Here is a 19,218-nt window from a genome sequence, read left to right as displayed (position 1 = left end):
CTGCGATAGGCTCCACCCCTCGCCACCCAAACAGATAAGCAGTAGAAAATGGATGAGTGGAGGAAAAATAAAAAAGCTGCTTTAATCAATGAACGATTCCTCTCCTGGGTGGGTCGGAATTGGCGGCTGGTCACCATGGTGACCTGCTACCAGCCCTGCCAGATGCCGCAGGTGACCTTTGGCCAGCCAGGCCTCATTGGTCCGGTTGCGTCTACATCCTGATGACGAAGCAGGTGAGTTGCAGAGCTGAAGGACAGTGTGTCATAACCAGACGAAGACACCACAATGACATGAAAACATTCCAGAACTAAAAATAAACTCAAGCCTTCGCCTCCTGTTAGCGCCCCCGCAGGATGACGGATGCCAGTAACAATCGCAGGAACTTTCCACGACCATTACACGAATTAGCGCAGTAAAAGAGGAGGTAAACGCTCACATGCTCAGTTTTACTCTCAAACTCAGCACATTAGCAGCTACTTCATGAAACAAGTTAGCATGTCTGGTCAGTGCCTGTGACAGCTTAGCATTAGCATGACATGTTAGCATGAACACCTTTGCTCCAAAGCTAAAATGACTTTTTAGATTTGGAGCAAAGGTGTTTTTAGGAGAAAGAGTAGCAAATGTTTATTTCATTTGATTGATGACCTTTGACCTAACTTTGCACCCCAATGGCAGCGTACCTGACCGTTCAGTGACCACGCAGGCACGCCGCTCTGTTCCACTCCAGTACCTGAGAGAAAGTTTTGTTTTATTGTCAGGAGACGTGTTGCCATGGCTTCTGGTTTTCCTCAGTCGTAGTGTCGTGGTGTTCTCTGGTTCCCGTTCTACTGTCAGAACCTGCTGATGGAGAACAGTCACGCTTCCATGCGGACCAGATCCACCATGGTCCAGGTCAACCGCCGGCACCAAGGGCGCCAGGTCGGTCATGTCAGGGCTGCCAGACATCTCCTTGTGATGTCATGACAAGTCAGGGTTTGTCTGGGAGCACACGTGGAACAAGGGTGACACCCGGGAGTTCCCAAATCCCAGCGTAGAAATCAATAACCGATCATGTCAATGATCATCTTGATGTCCAGGTGCCATTGTTGGAGTAAAGTTGTGAGCTGCTGAGCGTCGTTTTTGCTCTTTTGGCTTCTATCAGATTTATTGTTGTGAACAGTTTTGATACGTGATCGAGGTCCTGAAGTTTGATTACTTACACAATGAATGCCGATGGGAATTTTTTTACTGACTGTTGGAAATCGAGCTCGACATGCAGCGCATTTAATGACAAGCTGATGTCCAAGTCAGTTGTGGGCGTGGCTTCACTCCTCAGTGGCGAGTAGACAGGAAGCTAACAGGAAGTCGTTCAGACAGACTGAGATGTTGCATGACTTTAATGACATCACCTCGGCGACCTTCAATCCCGTCACACTGATCAATAGCCGATATCAAAGATCTGAATCAATCGCACATGAAATTCGTAAGTCATACCTCGTAAACAAATGCCTGTCCGCCTCCTCGCCGTTTGCAGGTGGCGACTCTGCAGTCTAACTACAGTCTTGTGCTGGAGGAGTCAGCTGTTTAGAAACGGTGAGATTTCAGGAACTGATCGATCAATATTTATCAATATGTGCAATATATGTCATCAGGGTGGAGTCTGTTCACTGCAGCAGGTGGGTGGAGTTAGTTAGTATGAAGTGTTGCATTAGCTCCACCCATCCCGGTATCCGGAGTCACTGCTGCGCCAGCAGGGCGGAGCGACTGGCCTTCATCTTCTCCAGACGTTTCGCCAGGTGGCTGTTGCTGACCTCCAGCTCCTCGATGCGGTCCAGAGACGAACGCAGCTGCAGGACGAAGGCGAATGGACGATCACTTGATTGTGCGCACAAATGTTCGCGTTCGAGAACGTTCCGGGACATGTTTTACCTCTCTCTGCAACTTCCTCTTCTCCACCTTCAGCTCATCCTCAATCTTCTCTGCATTCTCTGATGCCGACTTGTACCGCGTCACCTGACCCTCCAGCCGGATGATCTGAGGGATGAGAGGAGTCATTGGTGACAAGCCAAACACGGATGCTACAAAGCCGGTGATCACCATGTGACCTACATTCTGCTCCATAGCCGCAACTTCCTGTTCTGACTTCACCAGTTTGAACTTCAGCTCACTGATTTGTCGGTTGGCATCTCCTAAAAAATGTCAAACGCGTCAGAGCACTCATCCAATCAGCTGGAAGGAACGGCGCTTTTAGACGCCATCTTTCGTGACTGGAGGAGAGACAAAAGTGAAGAAAACAGTGGCGAGGACTCACTTTGCATGTCCAGCAGGTGAGGGTCCATCCCGTTCTCTAGGCCGCCGCCCTCCTGACCTCCATAACCCAACTGAGACTTGAGCAGCCTCACCTGAACCGATCAGAGACTCATTTTCTGACCAATCGTGATCAGGCAGTCAGAATCCACCTTGTGGTTGTGTTCAAACTCACCTGATCCTGCAAACTCTCCCGCTCCTCAAACAGCTTCTTCAGACGCAACTCTGCAAGCACAACCCATCATCATCATCAAAGATGGCCACCTGCTACCCCCTGGGGTTTGACCAAACAGGAAGTGTTTCATCGACCATTGTGACGCCTGGTGTGCATCTGATTAGAATTCCAAACTCAGATAACCATTCATCTAAAAGCTGTTACCTTGTCGTCATGGCAACAACCCTGACACATCATGGTGCTGTTGACATTAATTAGGGTGACATCACATAAGTGACATGAACACGCTCGTCACATCCGGCCTGAGCTCGGTTTCAAATATGCAACCTGGAGAATCTTGTGATCAATCCCTTTTTTGGGAGTATTTTGAAAGTTGGAGGTCAGACCACTGAAGACGACTCAGTCTAATCGCTGGAGTTAATTAGCCGCTGATGCAAGCAGCACAGCTTTCTGCCCTCTAGTGGACAAAAAGGATTAAAGACAACACCAGCGCTTCTGAAAGTTTTCACTCACCTTTCAAGATCTCAGAATATTTTGTTATGATTCTGGAGGAAATAATCATTTTGGAAGGATGGCTGAAGCCCCTCTTTCCATTTATAAAACCCTGGTCCTTGGACTACCAGTGCCTCCTCCTGCTAGCTTGACCTGGTGCAGCACTGCACGCCACCTTGAGAGTCACAACATCTGATAGTTGCCTCTTCTGGTTCCTGGACAATGTCTTCCCTTGATTTTGGACGTGTAGAATTCTGCACAGCACCTTGGACTGCAGGACATCGATGACACTGAATGCCAACAGATCTCATCAATTGCTGGAAAGAGTTGATGATCCCCCCCAATATGTAGTCAATTAAAAACATGTCAATGCTCCCTAAACAAGATTTTAATTAAATTTAAGAGAAGTGAGGGCGGCCCGGTGGAGCAGTGGTCCTCCCTGTGGCCCCCACCAAGAAGGTTGTGGGTGGAGCCCCGGCTGCAGCCCGGGGTCTTTCTGGGTGAGTCTCCATGTTCTCCCTGTTCCTGCTGGGTTCTCTCTGGTACTCCAGCTTCCTCCACAGTCCAAAGACATCAAGAGGGACCAGGTTAATCCAGACTCTAAATTGACCGTAGGCGTGGCTGGGAGAGCCAATGGTTGTCTGTCTCTATGTGTTGGCCCTGCCATGGACTGGTGACCTGTCCAGGGGGAAGGCTGCTGGGATAGGCTCCACCCCCACCACCCTCAACAGGAGGAGAGGGGGAACATGGAGGGATGGATGGATGGATGGATGATGGAGGGATGGATGATGAAGGGAGGGAGGGATGGATGATGGAGGGAGGGAGGGATGGATGGAGAAGTTGCGACATCACCAACTAACAGAAACATTCAATCAATGCAACATGTTCACGCAATCGTTTACCTTCATTTATTCTTTCATTCACATCTTTCACTCGTAACCATCAACCAGCATTGTTGTTTCTTCTCCCAGTCCAGGTGTCTCCACCTGACAGCGTTTACCTTCGTACCTTTCAGCAACTGAGTTCAGCATTGCACTCAGGCTCACTCAGTCATCAACTGAGACGTTACTGGGCTGCCACCCATTCAGACCCGTACGCGCAGGATCTTGGTGGACTGTGTGGCGAGTTGTACAACATCCTAAAACTACTAAATAGAAACAAAGCAATGAATGGCGAGCAGCAGCCGATTTATGTTAGCTTTGATGGTAAACGCACGGTCGAGTCTGAGCCACCCTCCACAATTGAAACTAGGAGATCTTGCACTCAGTTTTGTTCCATCTACGTTCATCACTCCCTGTCAGATGTTTCAGGTGAGTCATATTCATCTGTCTTCAACAGTCGGCTCCGCCTCCTCGCAGCTGTCCAGACCCACCCCTGAGGGCTCCCATCCCGCCATGTCCTCAATGGTTCTCGATGCTCTTAAGTTCCTCACCAGCAGCTCGGGGACCACCATTGCCTTGATCTCATCGGCTACTTCCTCCAAAACACTTCTGAACTTTGACCTTTGACAGCTGGTAGATGATCGCTGCAACTCATCGGGATCTTCTCCGCTTCTGTCTGGACCACCGGGAACAACCCTACCAACCTTCTGGGGTTTAAAGGCGACTTGTGACAATTTGATGGGCTCAGCAAAGTCACTCTTGAGGAGGCTGACATCACCAGGGCAGCTGGTTGCTACTCCTGTGGTCACAGGAGCTCCAGGCATCCCTTTAAACTCTTCTGGCAAGGACTCAAGGATGCTCAGGTCATCACAGCGTTGACTCGAGTCCACAGAGACACCGTGTCCCTTCCTTGGTTCGTCCACTGCCTCCAGGACAGAACCACTGCCTGTTTTGACCACAATTCCAGGATGGTGACGTTTGTGCTGGACGGCGTCATGCTGCACAAGTTTCTGAAAATCCAACTGCGAGCTCAACTGGTGAAGAGACCCAAGAAAATCTGGACGACCCAACTTGGAGTTCTGAACTTCAGATGTGCCTGTCTGACCCAAGGTGCCCTGACAGGGGGAGGTCACCTGCTCACACAGCACATGATCCTGCTGTCGTTGGCGACAAGTTGAGTCTGTATTCACAACTCTGGGTTCTTGCATCATCTCTTCTGGCTGATTTTCGTAAGGATCGGAAAAAGAAGCGAGGTGCTCTGAGCAGTTTCTTCTTCTGTCTTTGTCAGGGGGTGGTGTCTCACATCTCCATCTGAGACCTGCCAAGGCGGCCCTGTTGTGCAGGATGATGTCTCTGGCCACTCGAGGTCGCACCAGTCTCGACTTGAGAAGTTTTTCAGCGGGAGTTTTCTCACTTTCTGCCCGACCCTGAATGTGATGCATGAGCAGAAGCGTTTCTGCCGTGAAGACTGCTGGTGACACTGCTTCAGGTCGACCTTCAGGACCATCGGCTTGACAACTGGAATGTTTCAGCATCTTTGACATTCCTTCATTTTGCAGCAGATTTCCTTGTGGATGTTTTTTCTTGGTTGGATCTTGGTGTCTGGGAGGTTTTCTGGAGGTCGGCATGGCGGTCCTGTCATTTGCATGTGTGGAGGTGTGCGGGTTGGTGGGAACAATGTTGAGCGACGGGGAGCTTTCGAATGTTTGACAGCAGTGGAACATCTTGCTGTTCGCTGTCTGCTGCTCGCCAACTTCTCCTGAAAGACCATGAAGGAAATGTGGGCGCACAAATAGCAGGATTCAGGTGAGAAGATGTTGGGAATTAACCCGGTGCCACCGGTTCAATCACCATCTTGATCGGACAATAATTAAATCTCAGGCAGCACGCCACTGATGACGATGATGTCAGGAAGAGTATGATTGGAATCAAAAACAATTATAGATCCATTCGCCTGTGTAGTTGGCACTTACCCAGGACGCTCTGCCTGTCACTGTGAGGGGCACAGGCCAATTGGGGGCCAGACTCGGCGCTGACATCATCCTCAGCCTCGTCCTGTCCCGCCTCCCCATTGGTGGTGACATCGAGAGAGACAAACACTCCATGATTCTGATCGGGAGAAGATCAGTACGTCATTGAACAGTCAATCACCGCGTGAGACTTGTAGCTGCATCGTGATGTCACAGAGCAAGAACGTCACAGAGAGGTGATGACAGTCACAGAATGATGACGTCACAGAGCGAGAACGTCACAGTGCGATGACGTCGAAGACTTCTGAGTGATTTCATCACAGAGCGATATCATCGCAGTGATGTCATCATCTCGTTACCTTCAGTAAACCTTGCAGTCGAACCACCTCATCTCTCAGTCGGTCTCGCTCGATCCGAACGATCTCAGAGATTTCTCTCTGGCGTTCTAATGCCTGGCAATTGCAGCCCAGGAGGTGAGGAAGGAGGGAAGGAAGGAAGCAAAGGAGGTTGGTGGAGTTACTTAGAGAGTTAAACAGCAGAAATATTAGTGGTGAAATGAAGTGATGACTTAACTACAGCATTTAATTTCTAGTTAAACGTAAACAATAATCTGATGGTATCGAGTAGTTTGTTATTTTCAGACGTCTGCAAAGGCGCTTGCAGTGCAGTGGCCGCGTACCCCGATCTTCTTCTCCTTCCACTGCAGCGCCTCCTGCAGGTCCAACAGCTCCCGAGAGTAAATGCCAGTCTGCGAACGCAATGTTGTCACCTCCTGAAGGGGGAGGGAGGAAGGAGGCAAGGAAGGAAGGAAGGATGGAAGGTAGGAGGTGTTAAAGAGTCAGTTCAACTATTAGTGAATGAGTGCTAACCCTGTGTTAACACTGAGCGTTAACAGGTCACATGATTGAGAGACACTGAGGTCATTGACACACAAGAAGTGTCCAACACCTGAAAAACACTTCTTGTTCACCCTGAAAAAGGCATCTTTGCCTGTGACACGTCTGACATTTTAGGGGTTAGCACATATGGGGTTTTCAAATTTTAGCATGCTATGTGTTAGCATGTGTATCAAGCTCGCCATTAGCGTGTGTAGCGAACTGGCCGTTGTGTCACACGCTAGCTGTGTTTAACTCACCGTCAGCAGCTCTTCAGTCTTTCTCAGAGTCTCACTCATTTCTTTGAACTGGAACTGAAGGACAGAGTGGCGCTCACGCTCGCGCTCATATGCCTGCCAACACACAAACACGTGCGCAGACACTCTTCAGCTCTGTGACTTCCCTCAAATATCCACCTCACAGCAGGACCCCTGAGTTGCCTCTAACCTTTGTCTGGTCGTCACAGTGGCGCCGCGTCTCCCACAGCAGCTCCTCCAAGTCGCTTAGCTCCTCCCTCAGAGTTTCCACCTGGTACATCAGAGTTGACTTCTCGTTATGCAGCTGAGCATTGGAGACCATCGCTTTACGGTACTTTTCCTCCGCCTCCGCCAGGGAGTCCTGACAACATTAATTTGATCAACAATGAAACACAGCTGACATGATCGATAATCGATATCATTGATGAACCACAGGTGATGCTAACAATGACCGTTACAGCATTCGTACCTTCATCTCTCTGATCGACGCCTCTGTCTCCACAGAGAACGATGTGTCACAGCTTCCTCTGCGGGATGATGCTCCACCCAACGAAGCGAGCGTGGCGGCAGACAGTGTGGAAGCTGTCCGAGAGCCCTGTGAGGGGAGGAGCCACATCTGCATCATCAGCAGGTATGAAGACATAACAAAACATAGATGAACTAAGTCAGAAGAATGTCGACTCACTTTATCAAGGAAGTCTCTTTCAGGTCTCTCCTCCACCTGCACACACAAACGCTGGTTAGTTCATTGATCGCCACATTACCATGGACACCGACCCCCCCCCCACCCACCCCCCCCACTCACCACTGGGCTTGCACGGGCTGAACTTGCCCTGGAGGAGGCTCGAGAGCCAGAGCCCAGGAACCCACCATAGTCTGAAGGCTGGGGGTGACAGAAAGGAAGTTACGCGTGTGTGGTGACTCCGCCCCTCTGCTGCTCAGGTGCAGTAGCAGTGTGTTAGTGATGACTGATCAACAATCAAAGGATCAGGCTCACCCTCAGACTGCCTCGGCTGCCCACGGACATCCTCTCTTCATCATCTGACATCTGAAATGACAAACATCAAGACACATCAACCTTGGCTGACCCCGTCTCCATAGAAACTTGCCCTGACAAGCGGGTCTATCTGGTGCCGCCTGCAGTAACTGCAGCTGAGACAGAGGAAGAAGGTGGAGCAATACAGACCGAGGCGTGTCTCCGCGAGTGACGAGCGTATCGCTCGCTGTCCTCCTGAAAGGCCACGCAGAAGAAAGAGAAGACAGATTAAAGAGCTGAAAGTTGAAAGACAAATGAGTCACATGACCAACAGGAAGGCCGCAGAAGAAGACGAGTGGTGGACGGCATGCAGGGGAAATCACTGCCAGCCAAGGGTGACGTCATCATGTGAAAGAAAATCAAAGGTAAATAAAATTAATTCATACAATAAAAATGAGACTTAAGATGAAACATTGAAAATAAAAATAAAGTATAAAAGGACAACTTGAAAGAGGGTTACAATAAAAACATTAAAATTAAAACTAAATCAAATTTAAATTCGTAGAAAACAAAACCATATCAAGTGTTTTCCCAGAAAAAAGCAAGACTGATAAACTACAGAATGGTGCTGTTATGGAGGAGCTGACTGAGCGCGTGCAGAACAGACAACAAGCATCTTCGCTGCCACATGAAAACCTTCGAACTCCCAATGTCAACGAGGGCTTCATTCAATGTCAGACAGGAAGTCCTGGTACCTTTGACCTCCTGCTGTATGACGTGAACATCAGCAGAAACTTCACTTTAGGAGAGTAGTTTTCTAGATCGACGGGCTGCTGAGGCATTTGTTGACAAGATGTGATGCTACGCTAGGTAGCGCCATACAGTAGTTAAATGATGCAAGGCTTCACAGCGCTATGCTACATGATGCTAGGCTCCCGCGTGTCACGCTGCACTACGTTGTTCCAGTGTTCTATTTGTTATGTGATCCTACACAACCTTCTATAAACCAGGTGTTATTTACCTGACAACTGAAATGACATCAGTTAAAACATGAACTTACTTTTTAAACAAAGGGAAAGAACTGACGTGCTCAAAGCGAGTCTTTTTGATGAATAACTGGTGCCGATCCGAAAACTCGGAACAGGCTTGAATAAATGCATCAAAGTCATCAGTGAGTGCTGATGGAGCAAGGGAATTCTGAACAGCTCATGTCAGTCTATGCCAGTCCTTCTCAAAGAGTGGGGCGCGCTGATGCCGGGGGGGACGCGTGTGACCCTGGAGAACATGCTTCTTTTTGCCTAACGATAGTAACGTGTAACTGCACATCCGCTACAGTAGGTGGCAGTGGTGCTCTCATTGTCAGAGTGAGCACAGGCAGTTTTATCTCGATGGTGGACCAGCATGGCGCACACAGCACAGAGCGGGAGATACGAAGCGCAGTGAACAAACCCTCCAGAGACACCATGGAGACGTGTACCAGGGACGGAAAGACAGGTGAGACAGACGGAGGTCGTGAGACAAACCACAGTCTCCCGAAGGCTCAGACGAGCAAACACGAGGAAGCGAATGTAGCGCTGGGCTTCCCCCAGCACAGACTTTAACAAACAGTGTTTATGAAGTTATTCTTTGCTGTAAGTTGCTCAAAACATATTTATAGTTTAAATATTTTTTGGGATTTGAGGCAAATTGATGCACTTTAAATCTTTTCTGTTACCACTAAAAAACAATGTTAATAAAGTTATGCTTTGTTGTCAGTCGATCTCTGTTTTTTTCTTTTTGTTGTCTTTAATGTTAAAATACAATGTTATGCAGAGGTGTACTCATGACAATTTTATAGACAAATGATACGATTTATAGTCCCAGCGGACAGTGGGGGGGCACAAAATATTTTCTTCTCTCTGGGGGGGTAACAAAATAATGCTCTATGTTATGTTATCGTCCATCGCCGTCTTCCGCTTATTCCTTACTAGTAAGGGTCGTGGGGGGGGGGGGGGGGGTGGAGCCTATCTCAGCGTCAACGGGCGAGAGGCGGGGTTCACCCTGGACAGGTCGCCAATCCATCGCAGGGCCAACACACAGAGACGAACAACCATTCACACTCACATTCATACCTACGGTCAATTTAGAGAATCAATCAGCCTCGTCCCCAAATTGATGTCTTTGGACTGTGGGAGGAAGCTGGAGTACCAGAGAGAACCCAGCAGGAACAGGGAGAACATGGAGACTCACCCAGAAAGATCCCGCGCCCGAGCCGGGACTCGAACCCAGAACCTTTTTTGCTGTGAGGCCACAGTGCTGACCGCTGCACCACAGTGCAGCCCATGTTATGTTATATTTTTAGTTATAAATATTTTATGGCATTGAAATGGTGACCAAAGTACAGTTTGGCCACAACTCTCGCATTATTTGACCTCACTGATGTCTCTTCACCTGGCTGGTAAAAACCTGGATTTCACGTCACACTGGCAAGTGTCTGTCACAAATAAATGACACAAACATCTGGAGTCAGTGATTTTTGGAGGTCTCTGGGAGATAAAAGGTTTTCCTTTGGCGAGCGGCGAACGGCGAGCCGTACCATCCACTGTTCAATGTGTCCCCACTTAGTGTCCCGACCCGAATATTTCTGCAGAGGAACACGACCACACTTTACATTACCATCCTGCTACGGTAGGAGGTGGGGCTTTGCAAAGTAGCCACAATACATGGAAGCCCAGCTATGATTTACAGACCTACACAGACATGGACAGACCAAAAAGACCCACATAGACCTACCAGACATGTACAGACCTACACAGACATGGACAGACCTACACAGACATGGAAAGACCAACCAGACCCATATAGACCTACCAGACATGTACAGACCCACATAGACCTACCAGACATGGAAAGACCAACCAGACCCACATAGACCTACCAGACATGGACAGACCCACATAGACCTACCAGACATGGACAGACCTGCCAGACCCACATAGACCTACCAGACGTGTACAGACCTACACAGACATGGACAGACCTACCAGACCCACATACACCTACCAGACATGTACAGACCTACACAGACATGGACAGACCTGCCAGACCCACATAGACCTACCAGACATGTACAGACCTACACAGACATGGACAGACCTACACAGACATGGAAAGACCAACCAGACCCATATAGACCTACCAGACATGTACAGACCTACACAGACATGTACAGACCTACACAGACGTGGACAGACCAACCAGACCCACATAGACCTACCAGACATGTACAGACCTACACAGACATGGACAGACCTACACAGACATGGAAAGACCAACCAGACCCATATAGACCTACCAGACATGTACAGACCTACATAGACCTACCAGACATGGAAAGACCAACCAGACCCACATAGACCTACCAGACATGGACAGACCCACATAGACCTACCAGACATGGACAGACCTGCCAGACCCACATAGACCTACCAGACGTGTACAAACCTACACAGACATGGACAGACCTACCAGACCCACATACACCTACCAGACATGTACAGACCTACACAGACATGGACAGACCTGCCAGACCCACATAGACCTACCAGACATGTACAGACCTACACAGACATGTACAGACCTACACAGACATGGACAGACCAACCAGACCCACATAGACCTACCAGACATGGACAGACCCACATAGACCTACCAGACATGTACAAACCTACACAGACATGGAAAGACCTGCCAGACCCACATAGACCTACCAGACGTGTACAGACCTACACAGACATGGACAGACCTACCAGACCCACATACACCTACCAGACATGTACAGACCTACACAGACATGGACAGACCTGCCAGACCCACATAGACCTACACAGACATGTACAGACCTACACAGACATGTACAGACCTACACAGACATGGACAGACCTACACAGACATGGACAGACCAACCAGACCCACATAGACCTACCAGACATGGACAGACCCACATAGACCTACCAGACATGTACAGACCTACACAGACATGGACAGACCTGCCAGACCCACGTAGACCTACCAGACATGTACGGATCTACACAGACATGGACAGACCTACCAGACCCACATAGACCTACCAGACATGGACAGACCTATACAGACATGTACAGACCTACCAGACATGTACAGACCTACCAGACATGTACAGACCTACACAAACATATACAGACCTACACAGACAAGTACAGACCTACACAGACACGTACAGACCTACCAGACATGTACAGACCTACACAGACACGTGCAGACCTACCAGACACGTACAGACCTACAGACATGTACAGACCTATACAGACACGTACAGACCTACCAGACATGTACAGACCTACAGACATGTACAGATCAACCAGACATGTACAGACCTACAGACATGTACAGACCTACACAGACATGTACAGACCTACACAGACACGTACAGAACTACCAGACATGTACAGACCTACAGACATGGACAGACCTACACAGACACGTACAGACCTACCAGACATGTACAGACCTACAGACATGTACAGATCAACCAGACATGGACAGACCTACAGACATGTACAGATCAACCAGACATGGACAGACCTACAGACATGTACAGACCTACACAGACACGTACAGACCTACCAGACATGTACAGACCTACAGACATGTACAGACCTACACAGACACGTACAGACCTACCAGACATGTACAGACCTACAGACATGTACAGATCAACCAGACATGTACAGACCTACCAGACATGTACAGACCTACAGACATGTACAGATAAACCAGACATGTACAGACCTACCCAGACCTACAGACGCACAGACCTACCAGACATGTACAGACCTACCAGACCTACAGACATGTACAGACCTACACAGACACGTACAGACATGGACAGACCTACAGACATGTACGGGCCTACAGACATGGACAGACATGTACAGACCGACCAGACCTACACAGAAACGTACAGACCTACGGACACGTACAGATCTACCAGACATGTACAGACCTACAGACATGGACAGACATGTACAGACCTACACAGACACGTACAGACATGGACAGACCTACAGACATGTACGGGCCTACAGACATGGACAGACATGTACAGACCGACCAGACCTACACAGAAACGTACAGACCTACGGACACGTACAGATCTACCAGACATGTACAGACCTACAGACATGGACAGACATGTACAGACCTACCAGACCTACACAGACACGTACAGACCTACCAGACATGTACAGACCTACCAGACCTACAGACATGTACAGACCTACCAGACCCTCAGACATGGACAGACCTACAGACATGTACAGACATGTACAGACCTACAGACGTACTGACCTACCATACCTACAGACATGTACAGACCTACCAGACCTACAGACGTGTACAGACCTACCAGACATGTACAGACCTACCAGACCTACAGACGTACTGACCTACCAGACATGTACAGACCTACCAGACCTACAGACGTACTGACCTACCAGACCTACAGACATGTACAGACCTACCAGACCTACAGACATGGACAGACCTACAGACATGTATGGGCCTTCAGACATGGACAGACATGTACAGACCTACCAGACCTACACAGACACGTACAGACCTACAGACACGTACAGATCTACCAGACATGTACAGACCTACAGACATGTACAGACCTACACAGACACGTACAGACCTACCAGACCTACAGACCTACCAGACCTACAGACATGTACAGACCTACAGACATGGACAGACCTACAGACATGTATGGGCCTAAAGACATGGACAGACCTACAGACATGTACAGATCAACCAGACATGTACAGACCGACCAGACCTACACAGACACGTACAGACCTACCAGACATGTACAAACGTACAGACCTACCAGACCTACAGACATGTACAGACCGACCAGACATGTACAGGCCTACAGACATGTACAGACCTACAGACATGTACAGACCTACAGACCTACACAGACCTACAGACATGTACAGACCTACAGACCTACCAGACCTACAGACATGTACAGACCTACCAGACCTATAGACATGTACAGACCTACAGACCTACACAGACCTACAGACCTACACAGACCTACAGACATGTACAGACCTACCAGACCTACAGACATGTACAGACCTACCAGACCTACAGACATGTACAGACCTACAGACCTACACAGACCTACAGACATGTACAGATCAACCAGACATGTACAGACCTACCAGACATGTACAGACCTACAGACATGTACAGATAAACCAGACATGTACAGACCTACCCAGACCTACAGACGCACAGACCTACCAGACATGTACAGACCTACCAGACCTACAGACATGTACAGACCTACACAGACACGTACAGACATGGACAGACCTAAAGACATGTACGGGCCTACAGACATGGACAGACATGTACAGACCGACCAGACCTACACAGACACGTACAGACCTACGGACACGTACAGATCTACCAGACATGTACAGACCTACAGACATGGACAGACATGTACAGACCTACCAGACCTACACAGACACGTACAGACCTACCAGACATGTACAAACGTACAGACCTACCAGACCTACAGACATGTACAGACCGACCAGACATGTACAGGCCTACAGACATGTACAGACCTACAGACATGTACAGACCTACAGACATGTACAGACCTACCAGACCTACAGACATGTACAGACCTACCAGACCCTCAGACATGGACAGACCTACAGACATGTACAGACATGTACAGACCTACAGACGTACTGACCTACCATACCTACAGACATGTACAGACCTACCAGACCTACAGACGTGTACAGACCTACCAGACATGTACAGACCTACCAGACCTACAGACGTACTGACCTACCAGACATGTACAGACCTACCAGACCTACAGACGTACTGACCTACCAGACCTACAGACATGTACAGACCTACCAGACCTACAGACACGGACAGACCTACAGACATGTACGGGCCTTCAGACATGGACAGACATGTACAGACCTACCAGACCTACACAGACACGTACAGACCTACAGACACGTACAGATCTACCAGACATGTACAGACCTACAGACATGTACAGACCTACACAGACACGTACAGACCTACCAGACCTACAGACATGTACAGACCTACAGACATGGACAGACCTACAGACATGTACGGGCCTAAAGACATGGACAGACCTACAGACATGTACAGATCAACCAGACATGTACAGACCTACCAGACCTACACAGACACGTACAGACCTACCAGACATGTACAAACGTACAGACCTACCAGACCTACAGACATGTACAGACCGACCAGACATGTACAGGCCTACAGACATGTACAGACCTACAGACATGTACAGACCTACAGACCTACACAGACCTACCAGACCTACAGACATGTACAGACCTACAGACCTACCAGACCTACAGACATGTACAGACCTACCAGACCTATAGACATGTACAGACCTACAGACCTACACAGACCTACAGACCTACACAGACCTACAGACCTACACAGACCTACCAGACCTACAGACATGTACAGACCTACCAGACCTACAGACATGTACAGACCTACCAGACCTACAGACATGTACAGACCTACAGACCTACACAGACCTACAGACCTACCAGACCTACAGACATGTACAGAACAACATAGTCTGGTGGATCTGTAATTCTAACATCCCCTTTTATGCTTCTAGATATTTAACTTCACATTGACAGACATGTGACTACTTTTGTTGCCATGGTAGCTTGGCAGGCTGTGAGTGAGGAGTTACCTTATGGATGTGAAAGAGCTACGGCAGCAAGCGGGAGGAGAAACAAGAATGTTAGCAAGATAAGTCAAAGATCACATGATCAGACTCATTACAACCATGTGTCTTCTGACTCTGATGATGTAGAAACTGTTTCCTGGCAGCCATTGACTTGTCAATGCTACATCTGCCGTCAACACAGCACAGGTCTCGTCATTTCGACCCCATCGGAGGCCACGTTGGTGACATCAGCTGACGTCCATCTGTTAACAACCTCAGCAACAACTGCTCGTCAAAATCTCACGAATCCTGATGAAATTTTACCGAGCCAGTGTTTGATTCCTACAAGCATGGCAGAGAGACAGGTTAACCACTACCACATGATGTCATTAGGTCCCTGCTGGTCAAACTATCAGGATCCAAACCTGAACCTGTTAATTGTGATGTCGCTGATATTGTCACCATGGAAACATCTGATGAGACTAAAATAACTAAATACAACCAAAAAAGTAAAAACTCACAGCAGAGATGGCGCTCCCAAACCTCTGGACATCAGTCACCAACCAGCTTTACTGATGACTCAAGCTCACGTCACCTCCTCCGCCACCTCACCTTTGACCCCTACAGTCACCTGATTGATCAGTGACTTCATTATCTCTTCAGCTTATCAGCATCTCTGAAAACAAGCTAACGCGCTTCACCTCACTGCTGCGCTTCCTCAGAGGCCTCACATTTGAACCATTGTCACGTTTGATGTTACAAGTCACTGCGAGCACTGTGACAAGGCGGGCGTGTTGAGGAGGGGCGGCGGTGAAAACCTTGTCACGGTGTACAAGTGTGGAGCAGCGGAGCTCATCGCATCCCTGAGGAGCCTCTCGCCACTCCAGAGCTATGTGGCTACCCATAATTCAGCCTCTCAGCGTGTCTGAGGAAGACTTGTGTATGTTGCCTGGTGACACCCAACTGTGGACCAATCAGAGCATCTCACCTCTTTTTGCTGGCGCTCAAGTTCCTTCATGCGGATCTCGCGGGCCTCAGCCCTCGCCGCTCTCTTCGCCGCCAGACGGGCCTCCGCCTGCAAGACAGCGCTTTCGTCACTAATCACGTCACAAATGTCTTTCTGCTGCATGGGAAGGTTTCGACTTATCAGCTCATCAGTAATCAATCAAACCCTCCGCTTCAGTGATGTCATCATATTAAACATAAATAAAATAACAAAATAAACCATAACAAGTGATTTAATAGGAATTAAAAATGAAACATTCCAACACATCCAGACTGATGAGTAAGTGTGTCCAGTAGGGGGCGTGTCCCTGTCCGTCTGCAGGAATGTGGATCCACCTGCCCTCATACCTGAGACACTCCCTCCATCACCATGACAACAACACACCCTCACTGCTGCAGGAACCAGACTGAGGAGTTCGTAACCATGATGGCAAAGATCATGATCCGAGTCTGTTGTGTTGTGACAGTTGAGATGCAGATTAATGTTTGTGCGGCAGCGGCAGCTTAAAGGATGGAGGTCACACACACACACACACACACACACACACACACACACACACACACACACACACTCTCTGTCTCTCTCTCACTAGGTCACAGCTGCTCCATTGAGGACACAAACAACTAAGCATTTCAGGATGAAACATCCAGAATGAGAAACTGAATGAACCAGTTTGACAACCAGTTCCACCTGCAGGCCAGGACAAACACACACACGCACACACACACTCGTGGTCTTCTGGTCGATTTCACCTGTCACACGCCACAGATACACACCTGGTTTTCCAGGTTGAACCGATATTCTCACCGGATTAAATTAAAACGTGTAAAACTAACAAATCTTGATTCAAGATTTTTCACTGATCAGGAATTATTGATCTGTTATTATTGGTAGATTATTTTCACTCCTCCCTGATTATGAATCAGTCATAGTTCAGCTCCGAACCCTGGCGTGGGTTCGGACTCTGGACCGGATCGCACTTGACCTGCCGAAGTCACTGAGACCCGCGTCAATACCCGATCAAACGGTCATCAATAAGCAGCTCACCTCGCGAGCGATCTGGTTGAGGGCATCGTCCTCGGCGGTCAGCTTCTCTCGGTTTGGCATCCTCCTCCTGCCGGGTCCCTGAGTCCCCATGGTCCGGGCCCTGGTGATCGTTACCGGGAGCCGAACGGTCCACGAGAGAATCCTCGTGCCCAACACATACAGACGTGCCGTCCTCGAGCTGCACAAACATCAAATAAACCCGATTCAAAGCAAAAATCGGGGGTTTCTCAACGCGATCTGGAGTCAAACAATCGGTTCCGAACACTCAAGTCCACATCGCTCCGGTGGGTTTTAACGGGCCGAACAGGGTACGAGGTCGGCGCAATAACCGGTTATCGATCCGGTATTAGTTTAAAATTCCGGACACAGTTCGGCGGTCCGGGATCCGAACCGCTGCGGGCCGAGCCGCCGACGCTAGCTGCTGTTAGCTCGACACCGACCGTCACTCCAGCGTCCGGGACGAGGAGCGCTCAGGTGTCTCCGGGGGAGGAGTCCGCCTCCGCCCGCCACCAGGCGCAGCAGTGCGGCGCCAAACGGCTCGGAACCGATAATCCGCCTTTGTCAACATCCGCCGCACCGCCGAAAGTGCTGCGGACGAGAACCGGATGTGGCGACTTCCGGGATCGTCAAGTGAACGCGGGTGACGTTGTCGGGTAAACAGCTCCGTACAGGTGAGCTGGTACCGGACTGGAGAGGCATCCCGACGGGGTGCGCAGTGTGACGTCAGCAAGCTCTGATTGTTGCGCAGGAAGTGCGCTGCGCAAGATGCACGCACGGTGACACAAACCGGAAGAGGTCTCCATACCGGAAGTAGGAAAATAGCAAACGCTCAAGTTTTCATGATGACGTGACGGAATGTTGTGAAGATTCGAAATAATCAATGACTTGACAAATGTTTCAACGATGAAGAGGAATGAACGTGAATGAACGTCCACTCTCACAGAGCTCAGAGGAAGTTCACTTCATTGACAAAAACCGACAGTGATGCCGGAAACGATTACGTGACGTCACCATCCCTCTGCATCCATGTTTATTTTGGCATTAGTTACATAATTTCTTTTCAATGACGACAACAACTTGGAGAATTTATGAACTCAGAATGTGAAAGTATCTCTGTGGCTTTTATTTTGAAAGACAGCAGACATGGTAGGTTTCCTCCAGCTTGTCGTCACTTGACAAAGTTGCGACTTAGTTTGTTCGATCTCCTCACCCCCGGAGAAGTGTGATGGAGGGCCCTCCAGCACACACACACACACACACACACACACACACACACACACACACACACACACACGAGTGATGGAGGGACCACCCCCCCCCCCCCCCCCCAAGAGTGATGGAGGCCCCCCCAGCACCCTCACACACACACACACGCACTCCGGTCAGAACCCACTCCCCCACCCCCCCCACCCCCCCACCCCCACGGAAAGGAGAGGCAGAATGCGGGGCGCG

At 49.2% G+C, this 19,218-nt stretch overlaps 1 protein-coding gene across 4 annotated transcripts; it reads right to left on the bottom strand.

Annotated features, from left to right (window-relative positions):
* Positions 1-1,364: 1,364 nt before the first annotated feature.
* LOC147272932 (leucine-rich repeat flightless-interacting protein 2-like) lies at positions 1,365-18,916 on the bottom strand. Of its 4 annotated transcripts, XM_086202736.1 has the most exons (18): positions 17,767-18,758; positions 16,702-16,788; positions 10,488-10,535; positions 8,123-8,167; positions 7,934-7,984; positions 7,742-7,819; positions 7,622-7,657; positions 7,406-7,531; positions 7,127-7,297; positions 6,940-7,032; positions 6,484-6,576; positions 6,164-6,256; positions 5,808-5,943; positions 2,462-2,511; positions 2,291-2,381; positions 2,089-2,168; positions 1,909-2,013; positions 1,365-1,826 (listed from the first exon to the last, which is right to left on the bottom strand). In XM_086202736.1, the coding sequence occupies exons 1-18, from the start codon at positions 17,854-17,856 to the stop codon at positions 1,716-1,718; spliced, it is 1,584 nt and encodes a 527-aa protein (XP_086058862.1). In that variant the 5' UTR covers positions 17,857-18,758; the 3' UTR covers positions 1,365-1,715. The 4 variants fall into 4 exon arrangements, with proteins under 4 accessions (XP_086058862.1, XP_086058860.1, XP_086058861.1 ...); XM_086202734.1 differs by lacking the exons at positions 1,365-1,826; positions 1,909-2,013; positions 2,089-2,168; positions 2,291-2,381; positions 2,462-2,511 and adding an exon at positions 2,518-5,593 and having other exon boundaries at positions 17,767-18,916; XM_086202735.1 differs by lacking the exons at positions 1,365-1,826; positions 1,909-2,013; positions 2,089-2,168; ... (2 more) ...; positions 6,164-6,256; positions 6,484-6,576 and adding exons at positions 2,518-5,593; positions 15,738-15,755 and having other exon boundaries at positions 17,767-18,913.
* Positions 18,917-19,218: the final 302 nt, after the last annotated feature.

This window comes from Aulostomus chinensis, chromosome 1 (genome assembly GCF_037954235.1).
Source record: "Aulostomus chinensis isolate RoL2024-O1b breed Wild chromosome 1, RoL_Achi_v1.0, whole genome shotgun sequence".
In the NCBI taxonomy this organism is placed as follows: Eukaryota; Metazoa; Chordata; class Actinopteri; order Syngnathiformes; family Aulostomidae; genus Aulostomus; species Aulostomus chinensis.
This window is presented reverse-complemented; position numbering and strand designations above follow the sequence as displayed.